A 26,858-nucleotide genomic window follows, 5' to 3' on the forward strand; every position below is an offset into this window, starting at 1 on the left:
CTTCCTGAGTTTTAGAATAGGAATAGAAAGCGATGGATGTTGTGTGGTTTTTGCGCCTGCTTCTGCAGCTGTCACTAACAGGTATGTTACGCTCAGATTATCAATATTAGATTTAATATACTAAATATCGTAGGTGATATTTGTAAATGTTCTATGTTCAGTTATTTAGAATCTCGACGGAAATATGGAAATCCTAATAAAGAAAATCAAAGTTGTTTTCCTATTTTGGGAAATGGAAAGAAAACGTGGTTGAGATTATGAATATTCTTTTATTGAATCAATACCACAACACTGTCACAAGACATTAGAGTTCTCGATTGTCTCAAATTGTTTAAAAGAATCAGAATTTAGAGCAATTTTTTAACCACTTCCAACTCGACAGTTTTTTATGTTAAAATCTAAACAAATGACATTAAACTTATAGAACGAGGTAAAAATGCATTCTTGGCTTTGATAAAATCTCTTCATTTTCAGTGAGCTTAACTTTAAACTGAAGTAATTTCAATCGGAAATACTTTATGCATTAAAAATAAAAGTGGAACATGTTTGTGAAAAAGAAAACAGTAATACAACTATTTTTGACCTTTTTTTTCAAATTTAGTTGTTAAAGTCCGGTAGCTATAGCAAAATACAGGCAATCAGTTATCTTTATTTTTCTTATTCCATTATGATCATCATCAGCAGCAGCACCACCACTACCAACAACAACAACATTATCATCCATGACTTTCGTTTATCGTTGATTTTTTTTCTTTAATTTGTTGAAGGATGGATCGATAGATGGATCAATTTCTGAACGTAATGAAACTTGACTTTTGACCTATCCAATTAAGTATCTGAGTTTTAAACATATACCACATTATCGATCTTTTTTTAAGCTCCTACATCTTCATCAAGTCTGTAGTTGACTAATACAGTAAATACTATTGTGGTTTAGCTGTTTACAATAAACCATAAGTTATTTCCCCATCACAAAGCTGAAATATTAATTTGACATTACGTCAAGAAAAGAAAATCTGAGATACTCGAACTATGTAGTTTCCCGTTCATGCCTTCTATAAAAACAAAAATACAGCGCACGACAAACACACCAGTATATTAGAGAACTGAGCAACAGTTAGAGTTTACAAATATGTCTTCTGCGTGAGCATTCCATGCTTGCCTTAAAATTCACTAACTTCTACATTAATTTGTCAGCGATATATAGTTTAATGTATACTCAAAACTTCAAAACACTAGCTTCATCAAGAATCGGCAAGGCGTGCGGGCATGGAAGACATTCATACTGAAATTGCCCCCGCTTCAGCGGTGACATCATATAGCACCGTCCGGTCTGTTTCTGGAAGTTTGTTGGCACTAGTATGTTAAATACAGTAGTTTCGTAGGCGCGTGTTTTTTTATATTTTAATTTCTTTGAATTAGATTTGATTTGATTTTTTTAAATACTGTTGGTTTACCCTTGTAACCTGGATTATTTCATTTTATACATTGTTATCGAGCTTATGCAAACAAGTATCCAACCATGACAAATTAAATTTGGTAGCCATGTTTCAATCCATATATAAATGATACGATTATATTGTTAATCTATTTAAATGATTTTTTACAGATTAGTTTTTCTTACATTTGAATTGTTTTTTTATTCTCCGGATTGCATATAGAACCACAAAACTTGGGCAAAGGAGGTTGAAACTGTATGTTAAGTTCCATATGAGAAAGACCTGAGTAGATATTTATGTGATCTTAATAAAGTTTTGTCAGGAAATTTATTTGTTTTTACATTTGTATATATATATATATATATATATATATATATATATATACATACATACATACATGTGTGTGTGTATTCAATGATATCTATACTGTATCTAATAGGGTAAAAAAATATGCTTGGCGTTGTATTTTAACGGTTTTAAAATAACTTTTTTCCAGATGTTTACTTTTCTGCCATTATTTACACATACCCGCTCGGAAAAAATATAGAAGTAATGGAGATCGCCGCCAATCAGTTATCTGGAGTGAAGGGAAATGTTGAATACGCAAGTGGTCACCCAGTCTTACAGTATGACTCCTTCTTGATGAAAGGGTGCCGACGTTCTTACATTGATATACCTATGCCAAGCGGGTCAATCACTGACGACATAACGTTTGTGGTATTTGTGTATCCTCAAGCGCCTCTGCAAGGAACGATTTTACACTACAAAGCATCGACCTGGTCAAGCTTTAACAGCGACATCAAGATGGCTCTTAATGGTAGCTCATTAGTGGTTTCCTTCACGGGAGGAAATGGTACCATTAATTATGGAACTGTTTCTTTCCCAGGCACAATCGGATCTGACCAATGGATTGCTCTTTCTATATCACGTGACCAGAGTAACGGCAAATTAGCAATCATCATTAATTCCACGTTAGTGTTCGACGACGACAACAATTATCCAAACAACATCGACACGGTGCTGCCAGGAACGCTTCGAATTGGTGGTTCTCAGGACGCCGAGAGTAGGTACTTCACTGGGCGAATCACGTGCTTGAATGTCCTGAACAATGTATTCAATAAACCGAGTGAAATCTCACAAATGCGAGACACATGCAGTACCGTAAATTGGCCCAACTCATCAGGCAAGTTCTTTGGTGTTTTTTCCCATTATTATTATGTTACATGTGTGTGTGTGTGTGTGTGTGTGTGTGTGTGTGTGTAAACCATTTCAATCGGTTGAAAAAATGCATCCACTCAGTCTGTTTGGGCTACTGGAATGAGTATAGACCCTTTAAATCCATCTCTACTACCATAAAACTACCAATACTGCTACAACAACAACAGCAACAACATTAACTACCAACACTGCTATAACAACAATAACTACTGCTATTACTTGAAAATGACATTTACAGATGTATACCCAGGAGCTGAAAGGTTTTGCCTCGTATATGTATCTATATATGTATATATATATGTATGTACATCTATGTATTTTTATATATATATATATATATATATATATATATATATATATATATATATATATATATATACGGGAATAAGTCTGTTACCCATAGCATGCATCCATCGTTACAAAATAATTGAATTGCGTTGAATTGCGGTCAAGCTGCACATACAACCGTAAGCTTCACACAGATTTAATCATCTGTATCAGCCGTTCAGGGGCCCCGAGTGGCCGAGTGGTCTAAAGCGCCCTCCGTTACGGATCACTGTGCCATCTCACCTCTGGCTGCGCCGGTTCGAGTCTCGGATTCAGCCAATGTTGGTATGTGAGAAAGCTTGCCAGTAGCTTCTCGTGGGTCGGTGGTTCTTTCCGGGGTTTTTCCGGGTTCTTCCTCCACCATTAATACTGGCCGCCATCTTGTGCTGAAAAATGGCGTTAAACCCCACAACAACAACAACAACCAGCCGTTCCAGACATAACAAGTTGTACCTTCCTCTAAGATATCAATGCCCTATATGTATTCAACCTTAATATGAGCGGTATTTTTGAGGTATCTAATATTCCTTAAAAAGACACATACACAGACCCACCACAAACACACAGACAGACAGACAGACAGAGTGCAATAAACAACATGGTATCATCGACTATACACAAAGAGAGCATAGTAAGAAACAAAATTGCACACGCATGCAGATGCAAATTAATGCAAATAAAATACCCATGTTAATTATGAACACATTCTCCGTAAGGAGAAAAAGATCTCTGCATAATTATCAATCACACCTTGAAGATAAAATCAGACTTTGTATAATTCTAATTTATGTTTTAGCAATTCTCGGTCAAAATAGTTGCTGATATCTGGATATACTACGCGTTTTACATGCTTAAAGGTGTGTATTTTATATATATATATATATATATATATATATATATATATATATATATATATATATATATATATATATATATATATATATATAAGTAGAACAATTTTTAAAAATTATGATATTCTTGATGTTTATGAGGTCTATGAATTTAAATACATTTGGTATTTTTCAGAAATATTTCTCGGTATATTTGGTTCTTATTATCTTTCTACCATAAGCATTGAAGTATAGGAAGATATTCAGATTCAAAGAGGTTACAAATAGAAAAAAGTCTATACGGTCTCCCCCGTCTAATCAGCTTCAACTTGAGTCATTGAGAGGATATTCTGAATTTAGTAAGTGCATTCTACATTTGAAAGAATAGATTGTTACGAGTCTATGTTCTCAGAATAAGTAACAGAAATGAGTGAAGACAACAAGCTTTGTAAAATTTTAAAAATAATTTATTTTCCAAGAATAATGCGTGAACAATGATAAAAAGGAGCTTACTGTATTGCGAAGTAAATCCAAAAATAATCCAAGAATTAAAGACACAAGTCCTATAAATAAAAAGTCTTCAATTAAACACAGTTTAAGTCCCAAAGGGATCGAACATTGAAGGTGATGACGTGTCTGTAATAACCTGCGGAGTGCTGATATGTCACCAGTCTCTTGTTGAATTACTTAAATATTATTCCAGGTTTGAATTCAGCATAAATTACAGTGAATATCTATACCAAAGAATTTTATCAGAGCATTGGTGTATTTCCAGAGAAAATAATCACTTGAATTCAATCATTTGAAGAAAATAAAATCGATCCTAAACTGGTCACAACATAATAAAACGTACTTAAGTGCTAGACGTTAAAGCACGACTGGTACAATCCTCACCGTCACAATATAATATAGTTCCCTGCTTGACCTCAGGTCACAATTACCATTTTCTAAAATCAACTATTACCTAATGGCAAATAACCTTCTAAAATTATCTTAATGACCCTTATTTATTTACAACAAATTAGCCTACAATATTCACTTAGAAATTTCCAAAACTCTGACCCTGATCAACATATTTACTCCTTTTTGTTTGCCTGAATGCGAATCCTGATAATAAGCTCATACACATAGATAATAATGAAGCTATTATTAGTTGTTTACATAAATGAAATTAAAAAAGTCAGTCAGGTGAAGCAGACATGAACTCAATTTTGGACAAGGTCAAGTTCATCATGCAATGTTACATTACAACAGCATGTAATGAATTAATAAAATTAAACTAACAAACAAACAATTAAATTAAATATACATTACATGATGCTGTGTGTGTGTGTGTGTATATATATATATATATATATATATATATATATATATATATATATATATATATATATATATATATATATATATATCACGTAGTTGGCACGCATTTAACTATTGTTGTGCAGTTTCATATTTTTGATATTATAACATGTGAATATATCACTTTATGTGATTCTGATTGGTCCCAATAAGCCCATGAAATTAGTTTGCAGTATTCGTTTTACTGATTGGCTGCGATGGTGGAAACATGTTTTTAACCCCGCCTTCTGGATTTTTTGTTTTTAATGAACATTTTGGGCCGCCTTTTTTTCGAATCGACTCGCGAAAGGGAGTTGTACAAAATGGTCTCGTCTCTTTCAATATGGCTAATTGACCCCCACAGGAGTTTTTTATGTCATGTATAACATATCATAACATGAAAAGTGACTAAAAAACACAAGACAAAAAACAATAATAACAGCAAGTAAAATTATGGGGTTTGCTTGTGTGGGGTGGGGGTTGAGGGAGGTGATATATATATATATATATATATATATATATATATATATATATATATATATATATATATATATATATATATATATATATATATATATATATATATATATATATATATATATATATATATATATATATATATATATATATATATATATATATATATATATATATATATATATATATATATATATATATTCCAATCGATCTGCAATTACAGTCTTTTAATAATACATTTTTTTCTAGTTCGCCTTAAGGGTGTAAAGTTTTGGGATTTGAAAATACTCAACTAACTGAACTCGTGCATAACGAATTCGTCAGGTGCATAATCAAACTAAGAAAGGTACTGCTAATTTATTGTGCTTTTAGAAATAGGTAAATATATTATGAATCATAAATGTAGCATGAATCATAACAGGATTATGAATGATACGTACATAACGAATCTCAGTTATAAATGAAAAATATAAGCTCAAATTGTTTAGAAAAAAAATTACATATATAACTAGTCGAAAATTGATCATAATTACAAATGCATTGAATGTGTGACAATATTTTTTTTTGTTGGAAAGAATTCAGTCTTTTGTCAACGTTTAATAAGTATTTGCCAAGCTACAGTAGCTGGAGTGGTCTAAACCATAAACTACCTGTATATTCAAGAATGGAATGGAAAAGTCGTATCTTCATCCACAAGGTATCCATTTTTTCTTTTCAAGTAGGACTTGAGTTTTAAAAATGTTACATCGAAAGATATATTTACCTCTGTTCAAATTTAGAGCGAGTAATCACAGAGTCCCAGTACAATCAATGGCGTTGGGAAAATATACGACATCACTACAGACTGTCATCACTACAGACTGACATTTTTGTGACGAAAAACATCATTGTTGATAAATACCACTATTCGTGCATATGTTCGTTTTCTTTTAAAGTGAAAGAGTTCTCTTTAAGAAGCCTTAATTTTAAAGTAGATAAAATGTTGTGATCTGTAAACATTTGCTTTTAGCCGGAAATATTTGTATTACATGAATTTATACACTCCGTTTTCATTTACAGACCAGTTATCAGAGTTGATACTGTAAGATTTACTTTTTATGATAGGCAGCCACTTTCAAATATGATAAAACGTGCATGTTCAGAGTTTGTAATTGGTGTTGTTTGATGGAAACTTGCTGTAAAGATGACATTTAAATGTAGTTTTACCTCGTTAAAAATAACATTATATTATGTTAAGATTTTATACTTTCTGATTGTTCATCGATATGTGTCATAGTAATCTACAGTCCAATTGATAGATTACCAAATTGCAATGCGAATTGTTGTCTGTCATAGCTATATGCAGTCCAATTGATCGATTACGAAACTTCGATGCGAATTACTAGTTATAAGTTTCTGTCATTTTGTTCTTCTAAATACCTCCTATACACATTTTTTGTGTGCATTCTAAATCGGCTTTCTATTCAAAACACAATTTGTCGCCACTTAAAATTAGTTGTTTTTCTCATATGCGACCTGCATATGGTATAAGGTTTAATAAAAATAAAGTTCTTCTGCACAAGTTCTTGTTCGACGCCTATAGATGTGGTTTGGAATTACTATGTAATCCCTTTGGACATTCTGAACCGTACACGCTTGTCCAGTAGTTACATTAATGGATTATAAGTAAAGAAGATTATTCAGTTCATATCTATATTCTTTCTTACGCTTGGCTTAGAAATCTTGTGCGTGACGAGAGAAAAATATTCGAAGAGGATAACAACAAAAGCCTTTATACAACATTCCATTACACATGGTTAATGATCGATTGGTGAAAAGCTTAATGATGAAAGACACGGATATCATTTAAAGTTATAATAAATCAATATAGAGATGCGGACCAGTATCTCATGGTGTATGGATTTCTAGGCGAATATCGAATAATCATATAATCCTGCATACATTTTAAAAAGAAAAAAATCTAGTTTGCCCATTACGCCATTACATACGAGAGCTGATACGGATAATGATCATCCTCCAATTAATGTAATTATTGATTGGATATATATGCATGTATGTGTGTGTGTCTGTTCCAAATGCCGATGTGCCATAATGATACATATAGAGGGACGTTTGATGCTAGTCAGACTGGAAAACAGAAATTATAAAACCGACATAGGGTGGACAATAGTATTAGAATAATGAAAATGGTGTGATGTACAAATTGTAAAGGTCCAAAAACCAAATACAGTTTTATAACAATGACGAATTTATGATGACTGATCCCCTTTGCAACTGTTCATAATGGACATTAAGAATGCGTGAATGAGTCTAACTTAAAGGTCTTCGTAAGAAAAGAAAATGACAAACGAGCAACGACTCATAGTGTCGTTTCGCATAGAAAGTTGCGTCCGCCTGTCTTTTTCAACTGAATTTGACACAGCCATGACACCATCGATGCGCACCTGTTGAGTAGGTATGTATGTATGTATATATATATATATATATATATATATATATATATATATATATATATATATATATATATAGAGAGAGAGAGAGAGAGAGAGAGAGAGAGAGAGAGAGAGAGAGAGACTTGGACTGAAATCAGCAGAAATAAAACATGTTGTTCCTGCAATAAAAATAAGAAGCTACCACCGTCAGTCTTATTTTATTTCGTCTTGCTACGGAAATATACAAAAACATGCAGGAGCACTATCAATGATATAAAAACGTGCTGTTTTTTGTCTGAAGCAGTCAATCCAAATATTTGCCCTATTACTCATTCCAAGCTAAAACATAATTACAAAAATAAAGTTATATCTTTTTGTTTTCCCATTCTTAACACCGTCCCTTGAAGGAATATTTAAAGGTGTTGATCCAAAATGCAAGCAATCAATTTATATTTATATGCATAATTAACTGATAGGTTTTGCTCTGCTAAATATGTTTTAAAGTCATGGATATCAAGAGGCACCATTAAACATGTAACCAGGCAGTATGTTGTAACAGTCGTATATACCCTGCGTAAATCCGCGTACAGCGCACTAATATTTCCTGCTTTTTCAAAAAAAAATTAAGCACAGTTTCAATATTTTTTACATAGCGTTTCAATAACAAATGTTACTTCAATACGGTCAAAATAAGGTTGCTAGGGTAGGATTAGTAGGAATCCGGTGGGCTAATCACATAGCGACCGCTGCTTCTGTGCAAAACAAGACTAGGATTATATTCGCATAAATCTAACAGACAAATATAGATAAAACTTTCAATGTGAATGAACACGTATGTTTTTCTTTACAAATTTGAAGATAAAGACGTACAATAAATTTAATGGTGTTCATCTCAACTAGATCCTTGCACGCTTGACCTATTTACGTGAAATAAATAAATTGATATAAAAAAAACAGTATGGGGATGGAGTTTTTGATTTTGGTTACTCATCTGGGTTAACTCCTTCCATACCTCATGACTTTTCCTTTTTGCAAACGCGGATACATCTGTGATGAATCTCCGCGGGAACTCAAACAAAGATCAGAATACCCCTGTGACCACGATTACCTTAACGTTTTCCAACTGAAAACCTCCATGGACGCCTCTGCTTCCGAGCCAAACTTCGTTGTAGGCATACTTGATAGCCCGCATGGGCATCTGCGACTGATTTAGTCAATTTTCACAGCATGTAATTCAATTGCCTATTTCGGTTCGGTTCAACATCTTAACTTGGCTCCTGTGTGAAATAATACGATCGAGATCTCGGTTGTGGTATGAATAGCCACCGAGTACAGCTTGGTAACTGTGCTGGACTGCTTGTACGGCCATGAGAATTTCCAGATAGATAGTTGGCTCAGACACAGTGGCAATCTCAGCAACACCAAAGCCAACGGTAGTAGAGCCGACGATTCACCAATAACATCTACGAGAACACATAAGCGCCTTTAACGATCTTTTTGGCGATTTCATCTCGTAGCTGTTGTTCTACTATAATTATTTTTCGCGTGGGTTACTTTGAGAGTCTGCTTGCCTTGCTTGGACACATCGCGGTTGGCTGTAACATGCACACACACAACCATGCATTTGTATTTCAACCATACAATCATAGAAAGTATCTTCCTGGGTAATAATTTATGTTTTCGGCGATAGTTTCTGGTTTGCTTAGTATTGATTACGACCCGGCTCGGTGCCGCCAATGATACGTTCTCGTTTATTTCTAATATCTGTTACGCCGACAGGTTCGTCTTTGTTGAATATCAGTCCGGTTTATTCTTTCTTATTTTTGGTTCGATATAATTGCAGGAGAATTTACCGCGGTGGATTTGTCGATGATTATTTCTTTGTTGTTCAGAAAACAATCTTTGGATGTTTTCACGCCTTGCAGCGACCGGGCTTTTCACGTGCTAATGTGATGATTCCAAGCAGGCTCCGAGTTGATATTGGTACACCAGGGTGGTCCCAATGGTCGATTTTTATTTCAGCGTGGGATTATTAACGCAGTTGTCATATAGATATTCGTCGACAAGCTACACAAAATTATCATCGATATTGGAAGGCCCTCCCAGCTGATTCAGCACCTCGTCACCAATAAAATCATCATTCTTTTGCTGATCAGGATCCATCACGTCTATATAACGACAAACCTTAAACACATATGCCACAGCTTGTCAAAGATCTTTTGGGATAGATCTGATTACTTCAAAATGAATTTCATCTCCTGCTACTAATGATACAGTGCATATGTGAAAAATTGAATAACATTGTCTCTGGCAATACGCGTTGCTAACTCTCACGTATTTTAGTTATACCCCACCTGACTCTAAATGCGATTAAGATGAAACTGTACTATCCAGGCTGGCACGCCTTTATGATGTTTGATTTACTTTTATTAAAGTCAAAGTTATTCCCGACACTAATGAACAGAAGCAGACCATATGCTTCGTCTTCGTTTTTCCCCTCTTCCTCGCATGTCAATTTAAATACAATATTAGTCATAACAGCACATATCAACTTTACTTCGAATATTATTAGCAAAACTATTTACTTCCAGTTACAGGCAAAATTATATACAATTTAAGCTATGTTTTGGTATTTCAAAATTAAATTGGGGTAGTATAAGAGTAAATCCGAATGATACAGACCAGCTGTTCTCCTGGCGCCGCTTGATGTGGAGATGTCTGACTAATGAAGATCGTTACAGCTTAGTAGTTGTTAAATAATAATAATGAATTTGATTAGAACCGAAATTTAGGTCTCTAGACAAAACTAAACCAATTTCACAAATAACTCTGGTTAATCCGAGCTTGTGATAAGATCATTTGCCTTAAGATCCCTGCCCTTCTACCCCGACCCCCTCCATCTTTTTATCACATTCATAATTGTTTATTGTAAAAGGTGGCCTAATTTTGGCGGTAATTATTGCCTTTAGTGGTTAGTGATAAATTACCAAGACGAAGCAGTTTCGTCCAATTTTCCAGTTAGTTTATCTTCTTGGTCACTTGTACATTCATGTTCTCTTATTTGGTTTTACACAATGTTGCGCATTATTCTTTTGTTTTCTTTTGCATCTATCGGACTGAAGAATTATTGACTTTTTTAACATATCAAGTTCCATTGCATGCACGAGAGGTAACATCAATAAATCTGTTTCCGTGGAACAAGACGATGCACTTACTCTCCGAGTCTATTCTTGATTCTAGAACTTATTTCAGATAACTCTTGACAATTTGAATGATATTTGAAGTATCCATTTTCAACTGGTTTAGAGAACACACAATCTGATTGATAGCTTCTTTATTATATATGCATAGCATACATCCTCTTCCCATTAGTTCCTCTGATTGATTCGTTACTGATGTTGCGTAAAATCTTTCTCGAATGACAATTATCCCTTCTGCTAAACACTATACTGCGCTTGGATTTTCAAGATAAGAGTTACAGTGAATATGTTTCGATCTCTTAAAGTTAAATCACAGAACCTATTTCTACAGGCCAGGTTTGAAGACAATATAGCAACACGAATATAGGAAAACTTCTGCTTGAAACAAAGGTATTGGAACTAAATATTGAAATTAACTTCAGTATGAAATTTATAACAAAAGTGCGTATCGATATTCTCGAGTAAATTGAAAATATCCAAACTGTCTTAGCGGTCACGTTTCCGTAGCGTTCACCTGGTCTAAACGGTGATCTTCATCGAACCTCCTCTCCGAAAGTTATTCCTTGACAAACAACGGGTTTTTAGTGTTTGATTTGATTTGAAAGGATTAATGGTTTGATTCGATTTGATTTCATTCATTTTCGTTTGTTTTGTTTGTTATTTTTGTGTTTAGGGAAGGGTGCTGGGGTAGGGAGGGAACGAGCGAAACCTTTGCTATGTAAATGGATAAGCAAACATTTGTTATGTGGATTAGATTCATCATGCTCGAGCCAGTCGACTGGTGTAATTTTAATGGCATAGTTATTGCATTATTATTTTAAAGCTTAAAAATAAAATTATCACATGTGACCCTAATAATCATCGGGTGCGCTTTCAAAAACAATTGAGGGAGACGAATAAAAACAACCTTGATTTGAACAACATTTCTTATAGCTATCACCTCTATTTGAGCTGCCTTGTTACCGTACCACATGCAATACTCAGAAAAGGTTAATGAAAACCTTTTTTTTTCTCATTTTTTTTTAAATTATCGCTTCCAATTTATTTCTATTAGCTCTGTCGTATTAAAGATTTTTAATGTCTTATTTAATAATATTCTGGGGATAAATATTGTGATTATACCGATATATCTTTCTCGTTATTGAGACAAATATTGTTTTCTTCGGTGATGTACCGGTATTCCAAATCTAGCCTGCAAACTTCTTGGGTGATTTTACACATTCATCATTAGAAATTCACACTCAAAGCGTGCACACATAAAAGGCAAACTTTCTTTATTCATTTATCGCTAATTTGACCCTGCATAACGATGATAGTACAACCTTAATTTGCATGCTTCCCCGATCGACTGTTTGCTGATTGAAATCCTCCAGTCGGTTCTTTCATCTTACGGACAGCCAATCAAATTTTAGCATCTCTGATGTAACCTGATCGTGAATGTTGACATCTCGTGGTCTGAGACACTCTTGAAACTCACTCGTTTTGGCGCGAATGATTATTTTCTTTCAGATTTACTGAGGTCTCGCTTTGTGAGACGGTATGAAATTGCGAATATTGAGGAACGCTATTAATGTTTTCTTAGTATGTGGATATTAGTTTTAATTAGAAAAAGGCTGCAATTCTTGTCTCTGATGCTGAATCGAAAAGACAATATAGCTGTACCACTACATTGATTTCCCATATATGTTCAGCAATACTAGTCAAGGAACCATTCCTCAACAAGGCAATAATAATAATAATAATAATACCGTGGGACTATTAGTATCTTATGTCGATGGCATACATGTACGACCATTTATTTGTATCTTGTGTCGAGGACGTACAGGGGGCTCTATTTCTTTCGTATGTCAAGGGCACAATGCAATTGCAACTATTTGTATCTTATGTCGATAGCTTACATGTGGAACTATTTGTATCTTTTGTCGATATCATACATGTGGGACTAGTTGTATCTTATATCGATGGCATACATGTGCGACTATATGTATTTTATGTCGAGGGCATAATGCATATCCGACTATTTTTATCTTATGTCCATGGTATTCATGTGGGACTATTAGCATCTTATGTCGATGGCATACATGTGCGACTACTGTTTGTATCTTATGTGGACGGCATATATTGGAGAGTATCTGTATCTTATGTCGATCGCATACAAGTACGACCATTCGTATCTTGTGTCAGGGACATAATACATGTGCGACTATTTGTATCCTGTATCGATGGCATATATTTGCGGCTATTTGTATTTTATGATGATGGCGTAATACATACAGGACTATTTTTGCATCTTATATATGTACGACTATTTACAAAAATATTATGTGTGTTATATCACACAGCCCAACGTTTTCAGCTAATAAAATGTAATAAGTTTGTATTCACATATTGCCGTAAATATGCTTGAAGTGCTATCAGTCGACTTGTTTCACCAAAGCATTCGAAACGTTTCATGTAGCATTGTTAAACAGCTTACACGTTGGTGAGGCTGATCTCAGTGAAGAAATGTTTATTTCCGTTATCTCATTTATATTTTCTAAATGAGAAAAGAAAGTTGTACAAAATGTGATATGAACACTCTGGCAAAATCAATTTTGTTCCACTGTTACATTTCAGTATTTCATTATATAATGTAAATGTTGTTAAAGCCATTGAACTATGTTGTTTTGGAATTTTATCAAACATCAAACATCTAAATCGATGTCAAAGTCATTTTACCATGCTGCATTATGATTTTATCAATGCCCATGCTTCTGAATCACTGTCAGGGTCATCTTACTATATTGTGTTGTGATTTTCTGAATGAACAGGCAACTGAATGCTTATAAAAGTGATTTTACGTTGTTGTATTGTATTTTATGAACAACTGCATCTGAATACCTGTCAAAGTCTTTTTAATACGTTGTATTGTGATCTTATCAAAGTAATTTTACTATACTCTATTGTGATTTTATCAATGAATAGGCATTTAAATCAATGTCAAAGTCATTTTACTATGCTGCGTTGTGATTTTCTCAAATAAAATCGGTATTTGACTTTATGTTGTAAATACAATCTTTCATTTTTGACCATTTCTTTCGAATTTATCGAATAATTTTATTTGCTCTCCAACGCTAAAGAGATATTGTTTTAGATTTCTTTTGCACACACATTTATTTTGATAATGAGGACTCACCTATAAATAAGATCATCAATTTCCTATCTGGATGTAAATTTAGCTTTTTTGCTTTGCTGGATTATATTGACTTACATTGGTTTGTTTGTTTGTTTTTAACAGCACTTTAAACAAATTATTGCCTACATCATACAGAGGAAATGGAAGCTAAGCGACAGCCGGAAATGAATATTGATTCTTCATTTGTAGTGGGTGTCCATTGTAGTGTTGATACACCTTTTTGTCAAAATGTTGTAGACAGTCTCGTTGCAACCAATGTATCTGGCGCTTCAATTAACTAGTAGACCTGACAGAGGTAAATAGGTGACACTGCACAGGAATTTCCATTGTAGACCCAATGTTGAAAAAAAATGCTGTCCGTGTCGAATATGCTATTAACGGAAACTACGTTTGCTCTTTGAATTGTAATTTGTAAAAGAAAAAAAGTTGCTTTCATAGTGGTTATCGTGTTATGCAGTATTGCTTCTACTCGGATCTGGGACCATTTTTCCATGTTAAAGAACTCAAAGCTGCAGCATCGGAGTTAGATATAAATGCAACACTAAGTGAAGCACTCAAAATCTCGCAAAATCTATAACTTATTCAACTCAGTTCATAAGTTCAGTATTATATCATTATCCATGTGACATTTTGTTATTTATACATCGGAATCATCCTGCACGATTTGTCAATGCTGTGATTAAAGTAGTATATAAATGAAATCTGGCAGTTTGGATCCTTATACTTGTTTATGACCATACCCAATTGTACGAAGAAACTGCATACTTTGGACCTTAATACTTGTCATTGACTATACTAGGTCATATGAAGAAACTGTATTCTTCTGTGTTAAATACGGGGAGTTTTCTTGCTTTGCACATCCATATATAACTAAATACGACCATCTAGCTTTTGGGTAAAATATTTTTAGAAAGTGATAAACCAAAACGTTCTATCTCATATGTCTAGTATTTAATAGTAGTAAAACAAGGTCGATAAAAGCATAAACATATCGACATCGTCGAATCTATTGTTTCTATGAACCATTCAAGATATAATAATATATATTAGGCGGTAATGAAAACATAGCAGCTTCTTAATTGTTAATTTTCGCAACAATGGAAAGGCGAAATTTCAAACTCTTCAAAGTAAATCTTAAATCCAAGGTTATACGTTTATTCTGCAATTAATCCTGTACAACTGATTAAATCAAACGTCAAACGTGCAAACGCTCTACACAGGCTAATGAACGCCGAGTTTACCTTGATAACTTTAAAGAAAAACAATATAAAGTTATTTGGTAAATTACTACATGAAACTATAAAATGTCGAATTATTCTGCAGTTAAGGTAATCAAATTTGGCATTATTACTATCATATGTCCATAGTTCCAGTTTCGAGTAAATGTTAGGCAGCAAAACTTGACTTAAACATTTACGAAAGAAATCCCTTCTGATGGAATTGCCGGCATGCACTACTACATTCAACATTAATGGTTTATTTATTATTTCATTTTATCGTCGAAGTAAATATCTACAGCAAACGCCATGCAGATTTTATATAGAACATAGTTTTGTTGTTTAGTTCTAGTTTATTTTATTGAGTCGTCTTTTATGGCTTTGAGCCCTCGAAAAAGCAATTGCTAGATCCCAAATACGCTCGACGAGCTAGTTTCACATGGATTTTGCACCGTTGGTTACACACACACACACACACACACACACACACACACACACACACGTGTGTATGTATGTGTACTGAATTATCAATTTTCAATTTTCAATTTCATATAAGAATGCTGCAAACTATAACTTCTTGTTGGTAAATGCATATTTCGTACGTATTTCATCACTCTGATTTTATAATTTTCTGGACGGCATTTTTGATTCATTGACCGTCCCTATATTACGTTCCTTTTTCAGTTCAGAATTAAAATTGATTATATTCTGACATTCATAGGATGAGTATTGACCTACAGTTTATTATTAGCTGCATGTTTTATTTTCCACCTAGATCACACCTTGTTTTCTGTTGTTTTTTTCCTTCTTCTTCTTTCTTCTTGCATAATCGAGAACTGTCCACGTTCGTAATATGTAACACAATGAAGAACATACAGCTAATGAAACTACGAAATAGAAGAACCAGTGTGATGTAGCGTAAGACGGTTTTCATTCAACTTTAAGTAATGACTGACAAGTGGCAGCAATAGGAATATGAGCATGAATATTAATTGTATTTGGTGTCATCTTTGTTGTAGCGAGTTTCAATGTGCACTGGTTTTATTAAAATGAAACCCATGCCGGTACTTAGATACGCCGATTGCAATGAAATAATATTATTCCGACTAAATGTCACTGAGTCGTTAATTTCGTTGATATGCATGAACCACGAATTTCCTGAAAAACAGAGTGATCCATAAAAATGTTTGATTCCTGGTAATTGTCTGTGGATCAACAAAATTGATTTTAAGTTGATGTTCTTCATGTTCTCTCATGGATCTGTGTTTTAGATGGAGTATATTATCGATTCGTAGGTTTATCAAGTATCTTATTCCACGCAATGTAGATGTAATGTAGATCTCTACCGTTGAATCCGATTCACTACATCCTCAGCGTCTAACACTAAAATTGATCAGATAACTATCATGGGATTTAAAATTTCTCTAGTAGATATTGGGACGAACCAGATAGAAGTGAATTACAATATTCCAGTCTTAAAAGTACTAAGGAACACATACGTGCTTTAACGGCATGAACCGAAAGAAAACTGCAAATGGAGTCTGAAGCTCCAGATATGCTGCCTCGCAATATTCATGTTGGTATAATGTGGGCGCACTGTACAGAGTAACACTGTGTAAATTTGATATTGGTATTGCTCATACTTATTGACTGAGTTAAAGGATGTGAATGAAAATGTCTTTGCGTGGTGATTCAGGATGGCTTCAGTTTTATGATTATTTATCTGCAGCTTATTACTTGTCATCCATGACTTTACATCGGAATGTTTTTCATTTATAGACACAATTTGAGACCTGTTGACTAAATACATACTTAGACGGTGAAGTAAGATATATTGGTCTATTGCGTCCTATGCCGCAGACAAGTCAAGTTTGGTGAGACAGTAATCTTTCCACTGTCCAAAACAGAGTGAAGGCCATTACCTATTCTCAGAAGGGCGCTTTCGTTATTATGGCGAGTGCGATATGCGGACTGTACATTTTTAAAAAAAGCTATTTGAATTCAGATGAGATAAAATTTTGAATAGGAGAAATGTTTTTATAATATTTGAAATGAATTAGAGGTTATAAACAGACCTGCAGTTTTTTAATTGTTCGGGTCAAGCGTCGGTTTCTTCAACAGTAGATTAACAAAAGCAGTTTCGAAAAATGATGGGAATTCTCATGATGAAAGAGAGCTGTTTATAACATGGGTTAGTGAAGGCAATATCAAATGTATGCACTTAAGTGTCAGTGATGGCGGAAACGGATCGAGTTCACATGATTTTTGGGGCGCTTGTCATCACAGTTCTATATACCAAATCCACATGGAAAGGTTCAAATGCTGTTAAATATTGCCATACATTTACTGTATCAAAACTATGTGGTGACGCTGAGTCAGTTGAAATTGTATTACTAAACTAGTTTCTGATAGATTGAACCTTGTCACGGACCATATTTGCAAATAGGTCCAGAAGGTCGAACAATCAGAACAATCATGAAAAAAGTGAGTTATGCAAACTTTCTTTTTACAAATTACCATTTTCTAAAGGTAAAGCCTACAATCATGGACAAGATTAAACACGCAGTATAGATATAAATAGCATCATCAAGCTGAGAAAGAAACCTCGGATGTGATTCGCAGCCATAGATATCGATACTGGTAACTACTTTTGTTGATATCGTCCAAAAATGGGAATATTGTTGGCCTTTTCGGTAGTAATGAATATGATGCAATCCGCCAAAGTCCGGCTTATTCCCAAATAGGTAAGATTTTGGCGTACGAATATCCGTTTAGATGTGAAATAACATATTCTTTTTAAAAGATAGTTGTTGAAAATAACACTCAACGACCTTTTAATATTTCACGAAATACCTGCAGTTTTAACATTCCTGCAATATTTTAGTGAAAAATTGAAGAAAATCAGTTTCAATATTCATTAATTGTTGCTTACGTTGCGTTAGTGACAAAACGTTATTTAGTCATTGTGGCGCTATTAAAGATATTATGACGTGAAAAGAACCACTGGTTTCACTTCAGCTCATGTTTACAAGACAGCTGTATTATCAGGCTAACAAACCAACTATTTTTCCAACCTTACAAGACAGCTACTTTACCAAGCTTACGAGACAGCCATCATACCTAGCTTACAAGACAGCTACATTACCAAGCTTACAGGACAGCCATCATACCAAGCTTACCAGACAGCTATCATACCAAGCTTACAAGAGAGCTAGTATATCAAGCTTAAAAGACAGCTATCATACGAAGCTTACAAGACAGCTACCACACCAAGCTTACAAGACAGTTATCATAACAAGCTTACAAGACAGCTATCACACCAAGCTTAATCGACTGCTATCATACCAAGCTTTCAAGACAGCTATCACACACAGCTTTCAAAACAGCTATCATACCAAGCTTGCAAGACATATATCATACGATGCTTACAAGACGGATATCATACAAAGCCTACAAGACAGCTATCACACCAAGCTTACTCGACTGCTATCAAACCATGCTTTCAAGACAGCTATCACACACAGATTTCAAGACAGCTATCATACACATCTTGCAAGACAGCCATCATACCGAAGCTTACAAGACAGCTATCACACCAAGATTACAAGACAGCTATCATACCAAGTTTACAAGACAGCTATCATACCAAAGTTACAAGACAGCTCTCATACGAATCTTACAAGACAGCTATCACACCAAGCTCACAAGACAGATATCATTAAAAGCTTGCAAGACGGATATCATACAAACCTTACAAGTCAGCCATCATACTAAGCTTGCAAGACAGCTATCATACAAACCTTACAAGACAGCCATCATACCTAGCTTACAAGACATCTATCATACAAACCTTACAAGACAGCCATCATGCTAAGCTTGCAAGACAGCTAACCTTACCAATATTACAAGACAGCTATCTTACCAAGCTTTTCAAGACAGCTATCCTACCAGGCGTACAAGACACCTATCATGCAAAGCTTGCAAGACAACCATATTAATTAATTTGTTTATAAGATAACTTTTACAAAATGTGTGCCTGATAAATATGCACTTTGTAACTTGTAATTATCTTTCAATGGGAGATACACTAAATATCGTAAATGCTAAATACGCTATAAGCATAAATCTTAAATGCTATTGTAAAACATCATAAGTCCTTGACATTTTATTTCTGATTAGATTTTAATTGTTTCTGCATATAGTTGTGTCTTTTAAGCTATTTCCCAAGTCAGAATAATGCTTGAGATATGTAGGTGATAATGTTGTATGAAAATGCCGTTTCTACATCCTTATTAGAATGAACCGAGATAGCTCATGCACACTTATCGTCTGTATACATGTTTATTTCCAATTTGATTAACCTCCCTTTAGAAAAAGATGTCCGCCATCTTGTTTTTCAATCCTACAAAGTCCTATCGTTGAGATGAATAGTAATTATGTTTTCATATTATTAGACAGGGCCATTGAAACATTGTTTATCAAGAATGTATCATTGGTTACAAACGTTTAAAAATTCTGCTTTCTTTTAAGTCACATGGGTTACTTATCATTGAATTTTAATGGAATGAATTTGTTATCGTAGTAGGATCAAATGATAGCCATCATCGAGTTCAGAGGAATTATTCGGGTAAACCTATAACATTATATGAAAACTATCATCATTTTAACATTGAATACATAAACAATTTATAAGAAGTTGAGAAGGAGGCGTTGTCTGAATATGATCAGTGGATAAAAGAAGTTCTTAGTTCTTACCACTGATTTCGGATTTTCACTTGCTTTCAATTATACACCGGATGTCGGCGAGTTCTAGTAGCATGACTTAGAAAACAAGTAGTTAAACACAATAAACTGGTCAAACCTGAGCAATGGGGGGCATAATAGTTAGTCTTGGATGTTGATGGTCTTAGATGTTGAGCGATCCGTGACGTAACAAAGTGTATAATATATTATAATTATACCAGATAGGGCATTTACTGTTGAAGTCTCCAACTTGGTAGTAGCAGTAGTAATTGTAGCTGTAACAAATGAGAACTAAATATACATATAACCTGATTTTGGTACCACTGGTTAAGTGAGCTGTCCTTAATGTTGAACGGCGAAGAAAATCTCAAATTGTCATATCCCTTCTTTTCTGACTTACAACTGTTCTTTCATCATTTAAAATCTAGTTTGATATTCTATATGGACTGACGGAAAGATTTAAAAGCTTGATAAAGTACTTTTGTAAACGGATTTGTGACAGTCGCTGGAATCAAAGAGAGCTATACCTTGTTCTATAGCTCGTCACAAATTATAACTACAAATATATTACCGTAATTGTGAATAACCTGGTTCTGCCCGCTTCAGCGATATGATGTTGCGTGTATTCCGATAAAGGTAATGGTTCAATAAAAGCACCACTATTCTAGTTATTTGTTTTTTAAAGTTGTCGACATCATATCAAAAGCATTGGAGTTGATTAAAGTTTCATGTTTTCCCTTGTTACTTTACGAATCTATATTAGTGAGCTCAAAAAACAACAACTCGCGTACAAAGTATGTACATTGCTTGTTGAGAGTTTGTTTGTGTGTTGGATCGACTTACTCTAGTGATTACAGTACACAAAAAGTTCAAATAGAAACATTTAGTTCTTTCATTTGAAAAAGTGCGTAAAAATGCTGTTAATACTTATATCAAGTTTGAGTCAGAAACAAAGAGTAACTCTGTTAAATTCCGTCCCCATTAGACCCAAGTATGACTTAGTTGAGTGCAACGTACAGCACTGACACAATGAATGCAACTTTAGAGCAGGGTTGATTTTTTATACGGCGTACAAAGATCATATGGTTTTATATTAAATCGTTTGAACGACATCACACTATTGATTTAGATGATGGCATTGGTATTCCTTTAATTACTGAAAACAAATAACCAAGAACTGAAAACGAGAAAGACAGATGTACATATTTTTACCTGTCTAATATAATAAAGAACGTGCCAAGCTATCTTGTACATTTATAAGCATTTTAGTTTCTTATTAATAATACTTTTTAGACCGCTCCGGTGGCCTAATGGTTAAAGCGTCCGCCTCGGAAGCGGGAGGTGGTGGGTTCGATCCCCGACCGAGTCATACCAAAGACTTACAAAAATGGTACTAACAGCTGCCTCGCTAGGCCCTCAGCATTAAGAGGTTAGTGTTAGGACTGGTCGGCCTGGTGTCAGGATAATGTGACACACACACACACATAGTATGTTAGAAACGGAAACAAATGCATTTGTAACAAATTTTTGTCCAAAAGATTCAATACGCAATCGTTCGCAAGTTGTTAATTATTTCGGTACGTCAAAACACTTCATGCATATCAGCAACAAATTAGTTTGTTCGTAAAATATCTTCATGATTTTGGAGCCTTTGGTATATGTGAATATCTTGTCTTGTATTATCACACATCTATATAGCCACAATTATCCTGAGGACTTTCTCAGTTTAGTGACAGTACCTGGTTTCCAATTCTGAACAATCGTTTTGTTGCATCGCTCGTTTCATATTGACATTACGATGTATTCAAGTGGATGGCATGTAAACGGATCCGACGTGGGTGTCATTTTAAAATATCGCTAATATAACATTTAATGATAAACATATGTTCATTTTATCTGTAACTACAAAAGCAACAGTTGTTATCATCTACTTAGTAGCAGGAAGAAGGAGAGAAGAAAGGCGAGGAATTAAAGCATAACTTAGAAAGGTTTAGTGCACGCCCTTCTACCAGTCTAGCTGCAATATATAGTCATTGATACGTTTGTTTGATATTTATAAAGTGTTGATGCTGTAGTAATATACTTTACAAAATGGTAACGAATAAAATATTTCCATTTTTCAGTTTCCTATAGCACAATGATCGATAGCTGCACCGCAACCAAGGGCTTTTACAAAGTCAACATCAATGATAAATCACCAAACAGTTCTATCTTGACCCTGAATATGATGTCTACCGCTTCTTCCATCCAGTGTGCGGACCTGTGCAGTCGAACCCTGAATTGCAAGTCTTTCGTCATCCATGAGACGAGCAAGATCTGCAAATTGTTCGACAAAAATTATGACTATGACCTTCAGAGTTATCCAGGAGCAAAATACTATACTCTTAAAGATGAATGCTGTTAGCGACAAAAATAAACAGAGCATGACTTGGCTAATGATATCAAAAATGCGATGATACATGGCAACAGCAATTAAGGACCTTACTTTTTTGTACAGATTTATTCGAGTAAATCATCAGCAGTTGTGATGTGTGAAACAACAGTGTCATGAAGAACATTGTAAAATAATAAATATATAAACCTAACAGCTGCGTTATCTATGATATGTAAAGTTTATACAATGTCACTTTTCCTCAAGACCACTTAGCGCTAAACGTCCTACATTTGACCTCTCGACTTGGACACGGCGTTAGCGATCAGGCCTTGAAATTATACAATGTTACAGTATGTCCAGATCTTAGGAGCAGGCTTGGCGATAACAAAACTTTGTGTTTGACTTTGAGGCTGAGTTTTTACTTTCAAAAGTAGCACTGCAAATGGAAAGTGACTTACTGGTAAGAAAATCTCAAGCTCAGATCTGGATATCATATTAATGTGTGTTTGAGTTCGACATTGAATTTCCAGTATCATCCAGTCAGAAAAGAACTATAATAAGTTAAATGTTTAAATTCAAAAAGTGTGCCATGTCCAGGCGCGAAGTTTCCTATACGCAGATACCCAGCTCTGTGCAGGAAATAACCCATACATTTCAAACCAGTTATTTTTATGATTTGCCAGTATTGCATTCAACCTTGATATCAGAAAAAAACAATACATGATTTCATGACCAATGTTCACACTGCATATACTCACTTTCTTTGTTATTCGCAACGCGATGAGAGGAATGCCATCGCCATTCTATATTAGCGTATCACGAAAGATGGTTTAGTTACAGACCTGAAGTAAAAAGGTCAAATTGGATCACTCAGTGATAAAGTGTCCTCATCTAAGAGTTATATAGGTTTTGTTCTCTGTCTTTTTGTGTCCTTTTGGTAGGCAATTGCAAGGTATGGTTCTTCACAGTGTCACACATACATTTCTGTTTATAAGTATGTTTCTGTCTGTGTTTGCTTTACTTGATTCCAAACACGAGGTTGAAGTGAGGGTTTCTGAAAGACGTGTATTGCAATTTTATTCGCTGCTCAGAACGACACCAGTTTGAAACGATAGCAGTCGCATACTTAATGGAACATTATCCATGCGTACAAGTTTGTTATTTACAGTAGCCACCTGTAGGATACATTCACTAATGACACCTATGACTTTATTTGTGCAAAGAGGAGGGGGAGAGTTAGAGGAGGCACTCTTGTTAAGTGATTCTGCATTATAAATTTCTCGATAAAAGGATGCACTAATATTATGTGATAATGGATTGTTCGGCAACATTTGAGTGAAAAATAGTTGTCTATGTTTATCATTTAAAAGGCTCGGAAAAAAACATCGTTTTGAGGACATGGTCTTTCACAAAGTATTGTGTCACATTCTTGACAGATTAATTAGACGCTGTTAATGTGATGTTTGATGGGTATACTTTTCTTGGGGAAGTTGACTTTTGATAATTATCTTCATAAAATTCGCAATAGGGGTAATTTTTTGTATACATAACATTGTAAAATTAAAAGTGGAGGGGATATGTCGACAGAACATTCTAAATATGCCTTTTCGTAGAGAAAATGATAAACATAAGACAAAGTTCTATGAAGTGTGCATATGCTAGAAATATCGTATAATTGCAGTATACTGTGCAAATCTCGATGCCATCCTTTAGATTCAAAGCAAGGTGATTATGTAAAACACTTTACCTGGATTTTAATCCAGCTGACATCAGAACTCAATATCAGCTTTGGCTGACTCTAGGTATATTGTTAATCGCGTACAACCTGAAACAAATATGCAAGAAGAAACTATATCGACCGAAACACCCTAAACTTCTTCTTATTGTCGCCTTTGATTCAGTATAATAACTTTGGACATATTTCTTTGATGCAGTAGGTTGTATAGATATTGCTAAGACTTAGACACGTAACCAGATCACTTAAGCAAACAATAACTCAATTCTCAACTTGCCAGCTCATAGTTGCCAATCAACTACATTTTAAGAATGGTCTCGTTGAACTGTAACTAATCATATTGCCCATCGCATAACAATTACAGCTCTCAATACAAAAGTCGCTGTAATTCACGAAAAAGTATAGCTTTCAATATAAATGTGGCTGTAACTTACGAAACATATATAGCTTTTAATACAAACGTGGCTGTAATATACGTAACAATTATAGCTTTGAATACAAATGTGGCTGTAATATACATAACAATTATAGCTTTCAGTGCATATGTGGCTGTAATTTACGTAACAAGTATAGCTTTCAATACAAATGTGGCTGTAATGTACGAAATAATTACAGCTTTTAGTACAAATGTGGCTGTAAGTTACGAAACAATTATAGATTTCAATATGAATTCGGCTGTAATTTACGAAACAATTATAGTTTCCAATACAAATATGGCTGTTATTTACATAATAATTAAAGCTTTTATTACAAATGTGGCTGTAATTTACATAACAAGTATAGCTTTCTATATAAATTTGGCTGTAATTTACATAACAAGTATAGCTTTCAATACAAATGTGGCTGTAATATACATAACAATTATAGCTTTCAGTGCATATGTGGCTGTAATTTACGTAACAAGTATAGCTTTCAATACAAGTGTGGCTGTAATGTACAAAACAATTACAGCTTTCAGTACAAATGTGGCTGTAAGTTACGAAACAATTATAGATTCCAGTATAAATTCGGCTGTAATTTACTAAACAATTATAGTTTCCAATACAAATATGGCTGTAATTTACATAACAAGTATATCTTTCTGTATAAATTTGGCTGTAACTTGCGTAACAATTACAGCTTTCAATACAAATGTGGCTGTAATTTACATAACAATCATATCTTTCAATACAAATGTGACTGTAATTACGCAGAGCACCAGAAATAGACCACCAACACTTTGTGGTTAACACTACACAACTCAAGAACAAGTTTATATGATTATACATTTTTAAACAAATGTGAAGACACTTGTGGATTTTTTTGGGCGACTGATAGCACACCGAACTCTAATCAATGTGGATTGGAGATCATCTGTAATACTGTCATAGAGAATGTGAATTGCATTTCATAGTCTTTTTAAGATAGAGATGAAGTTAGAAAGATATTTTTAAATCACTGGACCTCCTTTTTGACACCAATCATGAAAAAACCCGTATGAAATATTAGTTAATATGGAGTGGTAAGCTTCATTCCGATCAGTAAATACGTATGTGGCATTTGAGTGGTAACGTCATAAGTACAAGTCAGTCAGCGCTTGTCTAACTGTTTAACCAAGACTTTAACTTCACGTTTGTCTCTAGGTCTTTGCAACAACAGCGCATAAAGAACATTGGGAACGATCAGGGTATGCAATTTTACTTTGTCGAAATAAATTTAAGTTATTTAAATAATACTTGAGTTGCGTTAATGCCATTTTAGTGTAAGTCAAAGTTTAATTTCTTCTTCGACTTTTCCATACTATGTTACCGAAGATGACTACGCGAGTTTGACGAGATCCCATCGTCTTCATATGGAATTCTTTCTATAATGGAAATGGATTATCCAACAGATATTCTCAATAGAAAACAATACAAGCACATCGTCTGTAATACATTTCAATCTAAACATTTCAATTTTATATTTTCTCAATTTAAATATTAACAAAAAATAATTGACTAGTTTTGACGAAACTGAAATTGCAATGGCTGAGATATGCAAATGACGTGTATCCACCTACAAACTTTGATACGACGTGTAACAATGTTGTTTCCTCTTAGGCTAAATGAAAGGCATTTCAAAATAAAAATCGATTTATATCTTTTCAAGAGTTATTCTGTTATATTATATCCTTGTTTGACTAACTCGAAATTGAAAATTTGTCTGACAGCGATTTGTGTGAAGATTCGGTTATCATAATCGCTGTTATCTTAATCCCTATTGCATGCTCAAATTATTATGCAGTGTTAGTTTTATTAAAGTAAATGATTTCAAATCCTTTTCTAGGTCTCGTAATCTAGGGGATGCATTTCAACACCAGCTCGAATCAAAG

The 26,858-nt window shown here is 34.2% G+C and overlaps 1 protein-coding gene across 1 annotated transcript; it reads left to right on the top strand.

Annotated features, from left to right (window-relative positions):
- On the top strand, positions 1–26,634 carry LOC149786351 (uncharacterized). The gene is made up of 3 exons (XM_089978188.1): positions 1–81; positions 1,936–2,622; positions 22,523–26,634. Exons 1-3 carry the CDS (start codon positions 33–35, stop codon positions 22,801–22,803), a joined length of 1,017 nt encoding a protein of 338 aa, XP_089834314.1. The 5' UTR covers positions 1–32; the 3' UTR covers positions 22,804–26,634.
- The last annotated feature ends 224 nt before the right edge of the window (positions 26,635–26,858 follow it).

This window comes from Sinohyriopsis cumingii, chromosome 12 (genome assembly GCF_028554795.1).
Source record: "Sinohyriopsis cumingii isolate HCF-2022 chromosome 12, ASM2855479v2, whole genome shotgun sequence".
NCBI classification, from domain to species: domain Eukaryota; kingdom Metazoa; phylum Mollusca; class Bivalvia; order Unionida; family Unionidae; genus Sinohyriopsis; species Sinohyriopsis cumingii.